The 13,510-nt window shown below is 42.4% G+C and overlaps 1 protein-coding gene across 2 annotated transcripts in view; it reads left to right on the forward strand.

Moving 5' to 3' along the window:
- Positions 1-13,510, forward strand: part of PDE8A (phosphodiesterase 8A) — a 100,869-nt gene that overhangs the window by 72,694 nt on the left and 14,665 nt on the right. For both annotated transcript variants that reach the window (XM_065872234.1, XM_065872235.1), the window contains 3 exons: positions 2,825-3,042; positions 4,565-4,697; positions 7,315-7,482. In XM_065872234.1, coding sequence (XP_065728306.1) covers positions 2,825-3,042; positions 4,565-4,697; positions 7,315-7,482 — 519 coding nt within the window. The remainder of the gene's footprint in view (positions 1-2,824; positions 3,043-4,564; positions 4,698-7,314; positions 7,483-13,510) is intronic.

Consider the following 13,510-nt stretch of genomic DNA (forward strand, 5'->3'; position numbering starts at 1 on the left):
CCCACCCAGGGTCACCTGCCTGGCCCAGAGTCCCATCATCCAGGCAGATACCCATGTCAGAAGCCTGGGGTCATCTTCAGTTCTCTCCTCTCCTCCAGCCCCCGGCACCTGGTAGGTCATCTGACCTTGCCGACTACAACCCCTAAGTGTTCTCAGAATCGTCTTCTCCTCGCAACGCCCCTGCCACCGTCCCGGTGAGGGGCCCCGTCATTTGTCGTCTAGATGGTGCCAAACAAGAACTCCTGGCTACCCGGCCTCCTAGGGAACTCGCTCTGACCATATGGGTCCCAGGAGCAGCCTCCCATCTCCCACAGGATTTAAGCTTTAAACCCCACAGATGGTGTGCACCGCTCGCAACACACAGGCCATGTTTGGGCTGTGCTGAACCACTTTAGATTCTAATGCTCCTGCCCTTGACATGCCGTTCCCTTTGCTGGTGCCGGCTTCCCTCACATCTCCCCCTGCCCTTCAGGAATCAACACCAGCCTTCATTCCTCTAGGAAGCCCTCTCTGGGGCACCCTCCTCTGTGTCCCCACACCCTCCTGGGCACCCTCCCGATTGTACTGTCCACTCCATTTGGACGGCAGGCTCCTTTCGTAGCCCAGTGCCTGTCCTGCTCCATCTCGTCGGTGCAGGGGAGGAAGGGCGAGGCTCCTAGCATCAGGGGCAGTGGCCACTGGCACCTACTGGTGGCCATTCACAACTGGCCCAGGGTCTGCCTGGGGGCCATGTAGCAGCTTTAGCTCCAGCTTTGAGGCCATAGGGGGATGGGAGTAGGTCCCAGTAAGGAGGGCGTCACGGGAGAAAGGTTCCATTCAGGGAATGTTACTCACTGCCCACTCCCAAACCAAGCTTCCTTAGAGAGCCTTTTCACGTTGTCAGTTATTTCATTGGGGAAATTTTCGAAGCAGCGACTAGACCTTCACTGATTGGCCAAAGTATTTGTGTTATTTCCTTCAGCATCCATCATAAAATGGCACAGAGGGTCCAGGGAGCTCTAGTGCGTGGCCATTTCACTTTCAGAAGTATTGTATACTTGAGAGCAGATGAATCAAACTGTTGGTTTTGTACCTATGGAAACAGGGCCTCGTGAGGAACGAGGCAGCAAGACAGCGAGGCATCACGGCCTGATGTCCTGGCAACTGAGGAAGGCCACATGGTGGCCAGGACCAGCCCTGGCAGTCAGCAGAGTGAGGGCCGGTGCATCCCGGTCCCACCACCTCATCTGTACCTGAGACTAGTTAGTTGTAGGGAGGAGAGCAGCGTGCGGGGATGATTCCAGCACGTGGACATGTTGAGTCACTCCCCACCCTGAAATCCTATCTTCTCAGAGCTGGGTCTCTCATTTGCTCTTTCTCTTTCCCTCCAGTTTGGTTTTTCGGGTTTTGTTGTTGTTGTTGTTGTTTTAATAACAACAGACTGTAGGCATAATAAGAGTCCAGAGAGAGGGCTGTTTTTGTAAAGCATGAAGACAAATGGCAGAGGAGAGATGTCTGTGTCAATATGGTTCAGCATATAAAGACAACCTAACTTTTGCTATAATTTATTGATTTTGAACTCCTCTATAGATAACATACAAATATATATTCAGAAAGCTAACTTATTAATTTTTAATAGCATTTATTGATATAATTCACATCATAAAATTCACCCATTTAAAGATAAAACTGTTGAATTTCAATTTAAATAAATATTACAAGACTGATTTATTAGATATACACCTTGTTTTCAAGTGTTTGTAGAATATTTCCAAAAATAATCTTATACTAGGACACAATTACTGTCTTGATAAACTTCAAAATTTCATAGTCTGTATTTTCTAACCACAACAAAAACTAGAATTTAATAACTAAAAGTTAAATAAAAAATGTCAGTCACTACAAATGAGAAAATATTTCAAACAATTTAGGGATAAGCAAGGAAATAAAGCCAAAAATAACAGTTTAGAAAACAACAAAATGAGAAGCCTATGTATCAAAACCTGTAAAATGGGAAGAGCAAAGTGGTAATCCAGAATGATTCTTTGAAACACCAAGAGAATTAAGTTCTAGCCAAACTAATCAAAAACACAGAAATACACTCATTTGAAATGGAGATTAATAGAAGAAAGTACCATACACTTGTGTACCTAAAAGTTTTAAATCAAATTAATGCTGGAAGTAGAAAACCAAGAGAGGTCAGTACCATGGGAGTTGTTTTTAAACTATCAACTAATTTCTTCAAAACCTGGCTCCTGACCCAGATGGACAGGTGAGTTCTTTAGCCCTTTAAGGAATTTTTCCATGTTACATAAACCGTTTCAAAGTCTTGAAAAAGATGGAAAACGTCCAGATCATTTTACAGAGTCACAAAACCCCGAAATCAACCTGACAAAGGTAGCAGCAGAAGGGGGGAGAAAACTATAGACCAATCCCCAGTTAATGTAAGAGATGCATAACTTAAAAAATTATTTCTCTCTTTTATTCAGTAATACTAGTTTATGTTGGTCTAAGTCAATATCTCAGACTAAAGGCCTTTTTTTGTGATGGGTCTAGAGACAGACTTTCTGAGGAGGTGACTCCTGTCTGTGGAGGACACCCTGTGTCTCGGTAAGTCCTTAACTTGTGTGAGACTGAGAATCAGATAGTGTTTCCTAATAAACACACAAAGAGGAAGCTGGGTCTGAGTGGAGACGGGAAACTGAGTCTGCTCAGCATCATGCTTTTCTCAGAAATCCGAAATATCCTCACCTTAAAGTAACAGGGCAGAAAGAAGACTACTACCCAGAAGGCTACCTTGCTGTCAATGCCTTGCTCCAATTTTTAAATGATCTCTTGTTTTCAGCAAACTTTAGATCCACTTGATGAGGTCACTGCCCTCATTGCAGCCACTGTCCATGACCTGGACCACCCCGGGAGAACCAACTCCTTCCTGTGCAATGCTGGGAGTGAGCTGGCCATTCTGTACAACGACACTGCTGTGCTCGAGAGACACCACGCGGCCTTGGCCTTCCAGCTGACCACTGGTGATGATAAGTGCAACATCTTTAAAAACATGGAGAGGTAAGAACAACGAGTTGGAAAGTATGTTTCCTCTCTCTTTTTTTAAAAAACAATTTTATTAAGATATGATTCACGTACTCTACAGTTCACCCATTTACAGTGTACAGTGGTTTTTCTTCTATTCAGAGTTGTGTGACCACCACTGCAGTCGAAATTTAGAACATTTCCATCACCCCGCAAAAGAACCTCGAGCTCATTGGCAGTCTCTCCCCATTCCCCCCTCAACTCCCACAGCTCTAGGTCTGCTTTCCCTCTCCATAGATTTGCCAGTTCTGCACATTTCATATAAATGGAAGCATCCCCAATATGTCTTTTGTGTCTGGCTTCTTTCACTTAGCACGATGTTTTCAAGGTTCAGTCCCTTTGTGTCTTGACGTTCCAAGACGACCAAGTATAAGGCAGACACCTCGAGAGACCCAGAGAAGCTGTCACCTTACATCTCTGCCTGGAGGACTCCACTCTGCCCAGCAGACGTCTCGTCGTTGTCTCTGTGCACACGTCACTTCTTTGCGGAAGCCTTCCCTGACCCCTCACGTTAATTATTCAGTCCCAGGTTCCTTCGTTTGCCTGATTCTGGTTTGACTGTTAAGCGCTGTTAAGATCACAGTGTCATATGTCTTCTCTTCCTCACTGTGCCCTCAGTGTCTAGTGTGGGGCCTGATAACTGTTAGGTGGAAGAAGTGATCTGTCACGAGGAACACTTACCAATTTGGATTTTTAAGGAAGGCTTTTAAACTTTTAAGGGATTTAAAAAATAACTCCCTTTTGCCATGTTTTAGAATTTCATATGTGGACTTAAAGTTGGTTTTATTCATAGTTGCCTGTATATATTATCAGTTACCTGTGGAAAAATTCACAAGACCCTGATAACTTTGGTTGTCTCCAGGGAAAAGAGCAGGGTAGCTGGGGCTGAATGGAGATTGCAGTTTATGTACCTTTTGAATTTTTAATTATATCATTTCCATCCTCAAAAAATAAAAATTTTAAAGCAATTAAATAAAAACAAGGGCTGGAGGAAGAGGTAATCAAGTATGCCCTGTGATTCTCTCAGCTTTCAGAAGGTCTGCCCTCTACGTTTCTGGGCACTAGATTTATTGGGTCTCAAGGTTCCTCTGTGCAGGGTACATTCTTCATAACCCAGACCTCCGTCTTCATTCAGAGAGCTGTCTTCATTCAGGGAGCTGGCTTTGGTCACCCCTGCTGCATTCCATCTTTTTTTTAAATCTTAAGAACTATGTGCTTTTTACTTCAGAACGACAACACCATGAACATTGTGTCTATAGTCTTACCCATAAGCTTCTGATTTGAACTTCTGTTCAGGTTCCCCTTGCTAACAGCAATCTAGGCAGTAAAACCTTTAACTTCCACATTCTTTTAAAGTATGCCCTGCCACTGACTTCCAGTGCGTTAGAATTTTAGCCACAGTGAGCATGTGTCCTAGATAATAGCTTGTTTTCAGGAACATCTGTCTGGTCTGGATCAGTAATCGGCAGCAGCCTCTCTCGTTTGTTGTCTGAAACAGGAGTGACTACCGGTCGCTGCGCCAGAGTATTATCGACATGGTCTTAGCCACAGAGATGACAAAGCACTTTGAGCACGTCAACAAATTTGTCAACAGCATCAACAAGCCCTTGGCAGCATTAGAGGAAGATGGGGTAAGCGAGCTGGTTGCAAAGGGAGCCTGTTTGGGGCCCTTATCCCTATGTGTTGTGGGGAAGCATGGGCCTGGGATATCACGAGTGTTATCATTACCACCATTGGGCTCACTGAATTTAATTTCCATTGGTTAAAAAGTTAAAAGTACAAAAACTTGGAAGGAAAAAAAAATAGGATATACAAAAATAGATATGAAAACTCTGAAGGGAGGGTCAGGTTTTAGATAAACTACCTTTAGATGGGTGGGCCATTCCTGAGCCCTTTCTCAACAGTTGCCCCCTTCCCCTCTTCTTGCGCATTTTGGGGTCCGTTGGAGCCCATGAGGTCTCTCACCAGCCACGCCCTGCCGTGCATATTCTGTGGTAGCAGCAGCTGTCCTCTGTTGGTCTGTGTTAGAGGAGGGTGGGGTTGGGAAGGATTCTGTATTTGGACCACAAGGGTGACATTATCGTTGCTCCTCATTTTTGGATTTGAGGCATGGAGCCCAGAACAACTTCCTGGCAAGGAGAACATTAACCCTTTCCCCAGGCAGGAGACCACGGCTGAGGAAGCAGCCCAGTCTGAGTTCTCCTCCTAGTTCTCTCTCACCACTTCCTTGTCTGTAGAATGGGTATAGCATAGGACTGATGGGCATGGCACAAGGTGGGCACTGAATAGATGGTATCTGTTATACTAGATTCGTGGTGAGAGCAGCACCTAGAGAACATGCTCTTCTCATGAACCCTCTTCCTTTGAGGCCCACGTGCCTGCCCTACCACCCCATGTGCACTGAACATCTCGGCATCAGCTCACAGCCTTTTCCACATTCCTCCTCCCCAGCGCCTGTCACCACGCACAGGGATGACTTATCCTCAGGCTAGGATGACAGCTCCTTGAATTCTAACTCTACTTCTGCAACTCATGTGTTAGGCCATGGCTTTTGACTATCCCTGGCTTTCTAGCTTATTACCCTTCACCCTTGTTCCTGTTTCACCTGACTGGAAACCTGTTGAGAACTCTGCTCCCTTCACCCTTCCCTGTTCTCCAGTTTGTCAGTCTGCCTTTGACGTCACTCCCTTCCCAAGGACTTGCAGAGCAGAGGCACCCACACCAGCCTCTCACTGACTCATGCCCTGCCATCCTGGAGAGGGCTGGTTATTGCCTGGGCTACTGCTCCTGGCTGACCCCATTCCCACAGAAAGAAACCACATACCTCGTAGACTTGGGTTTCCTGCATCTATTCTGGGAAGTTCCTAGACTTCGCTGAGTCTTCCATTCCACTTGACAGTCAACGTTTCTCATCTCTTTTGTCGGTACTTGGAGTTACTTCTGAGAGACTGGAAATCAGTATCCAGTGGGTCAGAGCAGGGACAAAGTACCATGAAAGAAAACAGTTTCCAGCTGGCAGTACTGTAGTCAGTGTAGTCACACACCTGAAGAGAGAAGGGTCAGCACAAACCTGGTTGGCAGTGGGAAACAAGGAGAACTACTGAGGACACTCCCAGCGTCCACTCTGGCACTCTCCAGGAGACGAGGCAGCCTAGGCTCGGGATGCCCCCTCCCCATCTTGATGGTAGATCTGTCCCCACTGAGATCGGATCATCAGGCCTTCTTAGACAACTCACAGAAATCACATGACTGACTCCTCTGGAAAGCTGCCCGATGGGCACAGGATCAGAATGAGGAGATGCTTGCTCACGCCTTTTACCATGTTCTTTGCCCCAGTACTCCCTCTTCCAATCTGAATTTGCTTCAGGGGGCCAATAAGCAGAGAGTCCCTCACACCCTGGATTGAGATTCCATATCCAGAGGGGCTCCTTGTGAATCAGATAGCATGTGGTACTGTGAATACACAGAATCCAGGACTAAAGGTAGAACTTAGGTTCTTATCCTGGCTCAGCTGGGTAGCTTTGGATAAGTTTCTTCACCTCTCAGAGTCCCAGGGTTCTCATCTGTAAAATGTAATAGTAAATAATACTGATTTTCATGCCTACCACAGGACCTTTTTGTGAGTGCAGACCAAAAGAGAATGACTAAGTCCTCTGTACACCATAAAATGTTAGGGCAGTGTTGAGGACGTATCACTGCGTCTGACACAGCCTTGGTACACGGACAGCTAGTTCCCAAGATCACACCTCTCACAGAGCTAGGTGACTGGAGAGTGGCGTGTGAGAAGCAGAGCCCCTGGTGGACTATAAGATGCTTTGTTATGGGGGCAGAGAAATCTTTTATTTTTCAGTTCACTCTGTTTTTTAGTGAATATAATAAAAGATAAAAGCCAGTCTTTTGAGTGCTTACCAAGGGAGCATGATAGACATAATAGAACAGAAAGAAAAGGTAACTGTGAGAAATAGAGTGAGAGGAAGAGCCAAAAAGAAGAGGAAAGGCAGACATGCCAACCTCCAGCGCTACCCTCTACTTCTGGGTCCTGCTGGAATCTCACTAGGGCTTGGTTTTCCCGGGTGTAGAGTAAGGGGCCAAGCTCAATCCGCAGAGTGTCCTCAGCACTGTTTTGTGAGATCCTAACTTGTAGATCCTGGGCAGTGCCTTCGTGTGGTTACAGTGGGACCACAGGAGTAAACCAGCTTGGTACCTGGGGCCCCATTTTGATTGCTTTGAATTCTACTCACGTTTTAGGAAGCTGATAAAAATCAAGAAGCCATAATCACTATGCTCAGAACTCCAGACAACCGCAGTTTGATCAAACGAATGCTGATTAAGTGTGCTGATGTGTCCAATCCCTGCCGACCCCTGGAGCAGTGCATTGAGTGGGCCGCACGTATCTCAGAAGAATATTTTTCTCAGGTAAGATGCAGCTTCTTAATTCCTTAAGTAAAAGAGAGAGAAACACCATAAAGACCGTAAGAAGTAATGGACTTAAAACTAGGAAGTAGAGTTCTAAATGCAATTATGTCCTTGAAGAACATTGCCTGTATTACAGGCTTACTGGTTATAATTCTATTAGTTTTCCCTTGTCTGAAAATGTATTTTATTTTGCCTTCATTCTTGCCAGATATTTTCACTGGATATTTGACATTTTCTCCTAATAGTACTTTAAAGATGTTAATTACACTGTTGTCTGCCCTTCATAGTCTCTCTGGGTAGGAAAAATTTCTTGTGAGGCAGAAAAAAAAATTATAAAATATAGTGGCTAAAATTTTTCCAAATTTAGTGAAAGATACATACATACAGATTTAAGAAACCCAACAACTCCTAACCCATGCCCAGGCACGTCACAGTCAAGCAGCTACAAGCCAAAGATACAGAAGAAATTTTGAAACCACCCAGAGAAAGATGATAGATTACTTATAAAGAGAACAGTGATTCTCATCTTTTATAAATTCATGTCAGAAACTATGAAGGCCAGAAGACACTGTGGAACAACATCTTTAAAATGCTGTTAGGAGAAAACTGTCACCCTGGAATTCTGTATCCAATGAAAATATCCTTCAAGAATGAAGGCAAAAGAAACACATTGTGAGACAAGGAAAAGCTAAGAGAATTCATCACCAGTAAACGTGCAATGTAAGAAATGCTAAAGGAAGTTCTCAAGGCTGAAAGGAAATGATACTAGATATAAACTTGGATCTTTAGGAAGGAATGAAAAGCACCAAAAACGGTAACTAGCAAAACCACAATGAAATATCACCTCATATCTGTCAGAATGGCTATTATCAAAAAGATAAGAAATAACAAGTGTTGTCAAGGATGTGGAGAAAAGAGAGTCCTTCTGCATTGTCGGTGGGAATGTAAATTGGTACAGCCAGTATAGAGGTTCCTCAAAAAATTAAAAATAGAACTACCCTATAATCCAGCGATTCTACTTCTGGGTATTTATCCAAAGAAAACAAAAACACGAACCCCAAAAGCTGTACACACCCCCATGTTCATTGCAGCATTATTTACAATAGCCAAGTTGGAAACAACCTAAACATCTACTGATGGGTCAGTGGGTAAGAAGATGTGTGTGTGTATACACACACACACACACACACACACACACACGTGCAGTATTTAGCCGTTAAAAGAGAATGAACTCTTGCCATTTTTGACAACATGGATGGACCTTAAGGGTTTTATGCTAAGCGAAAAAGAGAGATACCATATGATCTTACTTATATGTGGAATCTTACAGAGAACAAATTGGTGGTTGCCAGATGAGTGAGTTGGGGTGCAAAATTGGTGAAGGGAGTCAAAAGGGTACAAACTCCTAGTTATGAAGTAAATAAGTCATGGGGTTATAATGGCAACTGTAGTTAATATATATAGTACTGCATATTTGAAGGTTGCTGAGAGAGTAGATGTTAAAAGTTGTTATTACCAGAAGAAAATTCTGTAACTATATATGGTGACAGATGTTAACTAGGTTTATTATGGTGATCATTTTGCAATATATGCAAATACTGAATCATTATGTTGTACACCTGAAACTAATATAGTGTTGTATGTCAATTATAACTAAATAAAGATACAAAACACTTTAAAAAATGGTAAACAGCTGGGTAACTAAAAGATTTTTTCCTCCTTTTAATTTCTCTAAATACATAGAACTATTTTAAGCACAAATTATAACACTGCATTGTAGAGGATAAAATAATTGAAATCATACAGAATATGTTCTCCAGCCGCAGTGGAATTAAATCAGAAATCAGTAACAGTAAGGTATCCAGGTAAACACCGAATATTCAGAAATTGACAACACGTTCCTATATAATCCATAGGTCAGATAAAGGAAATTAGAAAATATATAGAATTAAGTGTTAATAAAAGTATATATTAAAATTGTGGGATGCAAATAAAAGTGATTAGAAGGGACATTTATAATTAGAGAAAAAGCCCTAAAGTTAATGACTTAGATTTCTCTTTAAGAAACTAGAAAAAAAAAAAACTAGAAAAAGAAGACAAAGTAAACCCAAAGTAAGTAAGAAAGAAATAATAAATATAAGAGCAAAACATGAGGAAATAGAAAACAGACAGTAGAAAAAAATTACAGGAGACAAGATGGTGGAGTAGAAAGGACTTGAGTGCATCTTCTCTTATGAAAACACAAAAATCACAACTGACTGCTTAACAGCCATCAACAAAAAAAGACTGGAACCTACCAAAAAAGATGTTCAACATCCAAAGACAAAAAGCCACAATGAGATGGTAGGAGGGGCACTTTCACAATATAATCAAATCCCATACCCACCAGGTGGGCGACGCACAAACTGGAAAATATATATCACAGAGGCTCTCCAACAGGAGTGAGAGTTCTAAACCCCACGTCAGGCCTCCCCAGCCTGGGGGTCTGGCATCAGGAGGATGAGCCCCCAGAACATTTGACTTTGAAGGCCAGTGGGGCTTGAGTGCAGGAGCTCCACAGGACTGGGGGAAACAGACTCCACTCTCGGAGGGCACACACAAGGTTTCACATCCACTGGAACCCAGGGCAAAGCAGTGACTCCATATGAGCTTGGGCCAGACCTACCTGTGGGTCTTGGAGGGTCTCCTGAGGAGATGGGGGTCATCTGTGGCCCACTGCCAGGGCAAGGACACTGGCGGCAGAGGGAGGCCCCTATGGGATATTCTTTGGTGTGAGCTCTCCTGGAGGTTGCCATTTTGGCACTGAGGCCTGGCCTCACCCAACAGCCTGCAGGATCCAGTGCTGGGATGCCTCAGGCCAAACTACCAACAGGGTGGGAACACAGCCCCAGCCATCAACAGACAGGCTGCCTGAAGTCCTGAGCTCACAGCCACCTCTAGACACACCCCTTGACATGGCCCTGCCCATCAGAAGGACAAGATCCAGCTCCACGAACAAGTGGGCAGACACCAGTCCCTCCCGTGAAGAAACCTGCACAAGCCCCTGGACCAACCTCACCCACCAGGGGCACACACCAGAAGCAAGAAGAACTACAGTCCTGCAGCCCAAGGAACGGAGCCCACAAACACAGGAAGTTAGACAAAATGAGATGGCAGAGAAATATGTTCCAGACAATGGAACAAGATAAAACCCTGGAACAACAACTAAGTGAAGTGGAGATAGGCAGTCTGCCTGAAAAAGAATTCAGAATAACAATAGTAAAGATGATCCAAGATCATGGAAAAAGAATGGAGGCACAGACTGAGAAGATACAAGAAACGTTTAACAAAGAGCTAGAAGATTTAAAGAACAAACAGATGAACAATATACAATAACTGAAATGAAAAATACAGTAGAAGGAATCAACAGCAGAATAAATGAAGTAGTAGAACAAATAAGGGAGCTGGAAAACAGGTTGGTGGAAATCACTGCTGCAGAACAGAAAAGAGAAGAAACAATGAAAAGAAATGAAGACAATCTCAGAGACCTCTGGGACAACATTAAATGCACCAAAATTCACATCATAGGGGTCCCAGAAGGAGAAGAGAGAGAGAAGGGGCCTGAGAAAATATTTGAAGAGATAATAACCGAAAACTTCCCTAAGACAGGAAAGGAAACACTCAAGTCCAGGAAACGCAGAGAGTCCCATACAGGTTAAACCCAAGGAGGAACGTACTGAGACACATATTAATAAAATTGACAAAAATTAAAGACAGAAAAGCAACAAATAGCATACAAGGGAGTCCCCAATTTTTCAGCAGAAATTCTGCAGGCCAGAAGAGAGGGGCAAGATATATTTAAAGTGATGAAAGGGAAAAACCTACAACCAAGAATACTCTACCCAGCAATGCTCTCATTCAGATTTGATGGAGAAATCAGAAGCTTTACAGACAAGCAAAAGCTAAGAGAATTCAGTACCACCAAACCAGCTTTACAGCAAATGCTAAAGGAACTTTACAACTACAAACAATTACAAATGGGAGAGCTCACCAGTAAAGGCAAACATACAGTAAAGGTAGGGAATCATCCACACACAAATATGATATCAAAACCAGCAAAGAGGTTTTGAGGAGAGTGCAAACACAGGATATTGGAAATCCATTTGAAACTAAGAGACCAGCAACTTAAAACAATCTTTTATATATATAGACGGCTATATCAAAACATCATGGGAACCGCAAACCAAAAAACTACAATCGAAAAACAAAAAAGAAAAAGCAATCCAAACACAATACTGAAGATGGCCATCAAATCACAAGAGAACAAAAGAGGTACGGAAGAAAAAAGACCTACGAAAACAAATCTAAAACAGTTAACATACATATCGATAATTACCTTAAATGTAAATGGATTAAATGCTCCAACCAAAAGACACAGACTGGCTGAATGGTTACAAAAACAAGACCCCCTATGTATGCTGTCTACAAGAGACCCACTTCAGATCTAGGGACACATACAGACTGAAAGTGAGGAGATGGAAAAAGGTATTCTATGCAAATGGAAATCAAAAGAAAGCTGGAGTAGCAATACTCATATCAGACAAAACAGACTTTAAAGACTGTTATAAGAGACAAAGAAGGACACTACAAAATGATCAAGGGATCAGTCCAAGAAGAAGATACAATACTTGTAAATATATATGCACCCAACATAGGAGCACTTCATGATATAAGGCAAATTGCTAACAGCCATAACAGGAGAAATCAACAGTAACACAATTAATAGTGAGGGACTTTAACACCCCACTTACATCACTGGACAGATTATCCAGACAGAAAATCAGTAAGGAAACACAGGCCTTAAATGACACATTAGAGCAGATGGACTTAATCGATATTTACAGAGCATTCCATCCAAAAGCAGCAGAATACCCATTCTTCTCAAGTGCACATGGAAATTCTCCAGGATAGATCACATGCTGGGCTATAGAGCAAGCCTCAGTAAATTTAAGAAAACTGAAATCATATCAAGCATCTTTTCCAACCACAAGGCTATAAGATTAGAAATCAACTACAAGAAATAAAAACTAAAAAACACAAACACGTGGAGGCCAAACAATATGTTAGTAAACAACCAGTGGCTCACTGATGAGATCAAAGAGGAAATCAAAAAATACCTAGAGACCAATGAAAACGAAGGCATGACAATCCAGAACCTATGGGACATAGCTAAAGAAGTTCTAAGAGGGAATTTTATAGGTATACAATCTTACCTCAGGAAACAAGAAAAAAATCTCAAGTAAACAACCTAACCTTACACCTAAAGCAACTAGAGAAAGAAGAACAAACAAAACCCAAAGTTAGTAGAGGGAAAGAAATCACAAAGATCAGAGCAGAAATAAATGAAATAGAAATGAAGAAAACAGAAAAAAAATCAATGACACTAAAAGCTGGTTCTGTGAAAAGATAAACAAAATTGATAAACCTTTTTCTTGATAAAACTCATGAAGAAAAAAAGGGAGAGGGCTCAAATTGATAAAATTAGAAATGAAAAAGAAGTTACAACTGACAACACAGAAATACAAAGGATCAAAAGAGACTACTCTAGGCAATCATATGCCAAGAAACTGGACAACCTAGAAGAAATGGACAAATTCTTAGAAAGGTACAACCTTCCCAGACTGAACCAGGAAGAAATAGAAAATATGAACAGAGCAATCACAAGTACTGAAATTGAAACTGTGATTAAAAAACTCCCAACAAACGAAAGTCCAGGACCAGATGGCTTCACAGGTGAATTCTATCAAACATTTAGATGAGAGTTAATACCTGTCCTTCTGAAACTATTCCAAAACATTGCAGAGGAAGGAACACTCCCAAACTCATTCTATGAGGCCACCTTTACCCTGATAACCGACACCAGACGAAGATACCACAAAAAAAGGAAATTACCAATATCACTGATGAACATAAATCCTCAACAAAATACTAGCAAATCGAATCCAACAATGCATTAAAAGGATGATACACTATGATCAAGTGGGTATGA

The sequence above is a fragment of the Phocoena phocoena genome, chromosome 2, assembly GCF_963924675.1.
Source record: "Phocoena phocoena chromosome 2, mPhoPho1.1, whole genome shotgun sequence".
Lineage (NCBI taxonomy): Eukaryota > Metazoa > Chordata > Mammalia > Artiodactyla > Phocoenidae > Phocoena > Phocoena phocoena.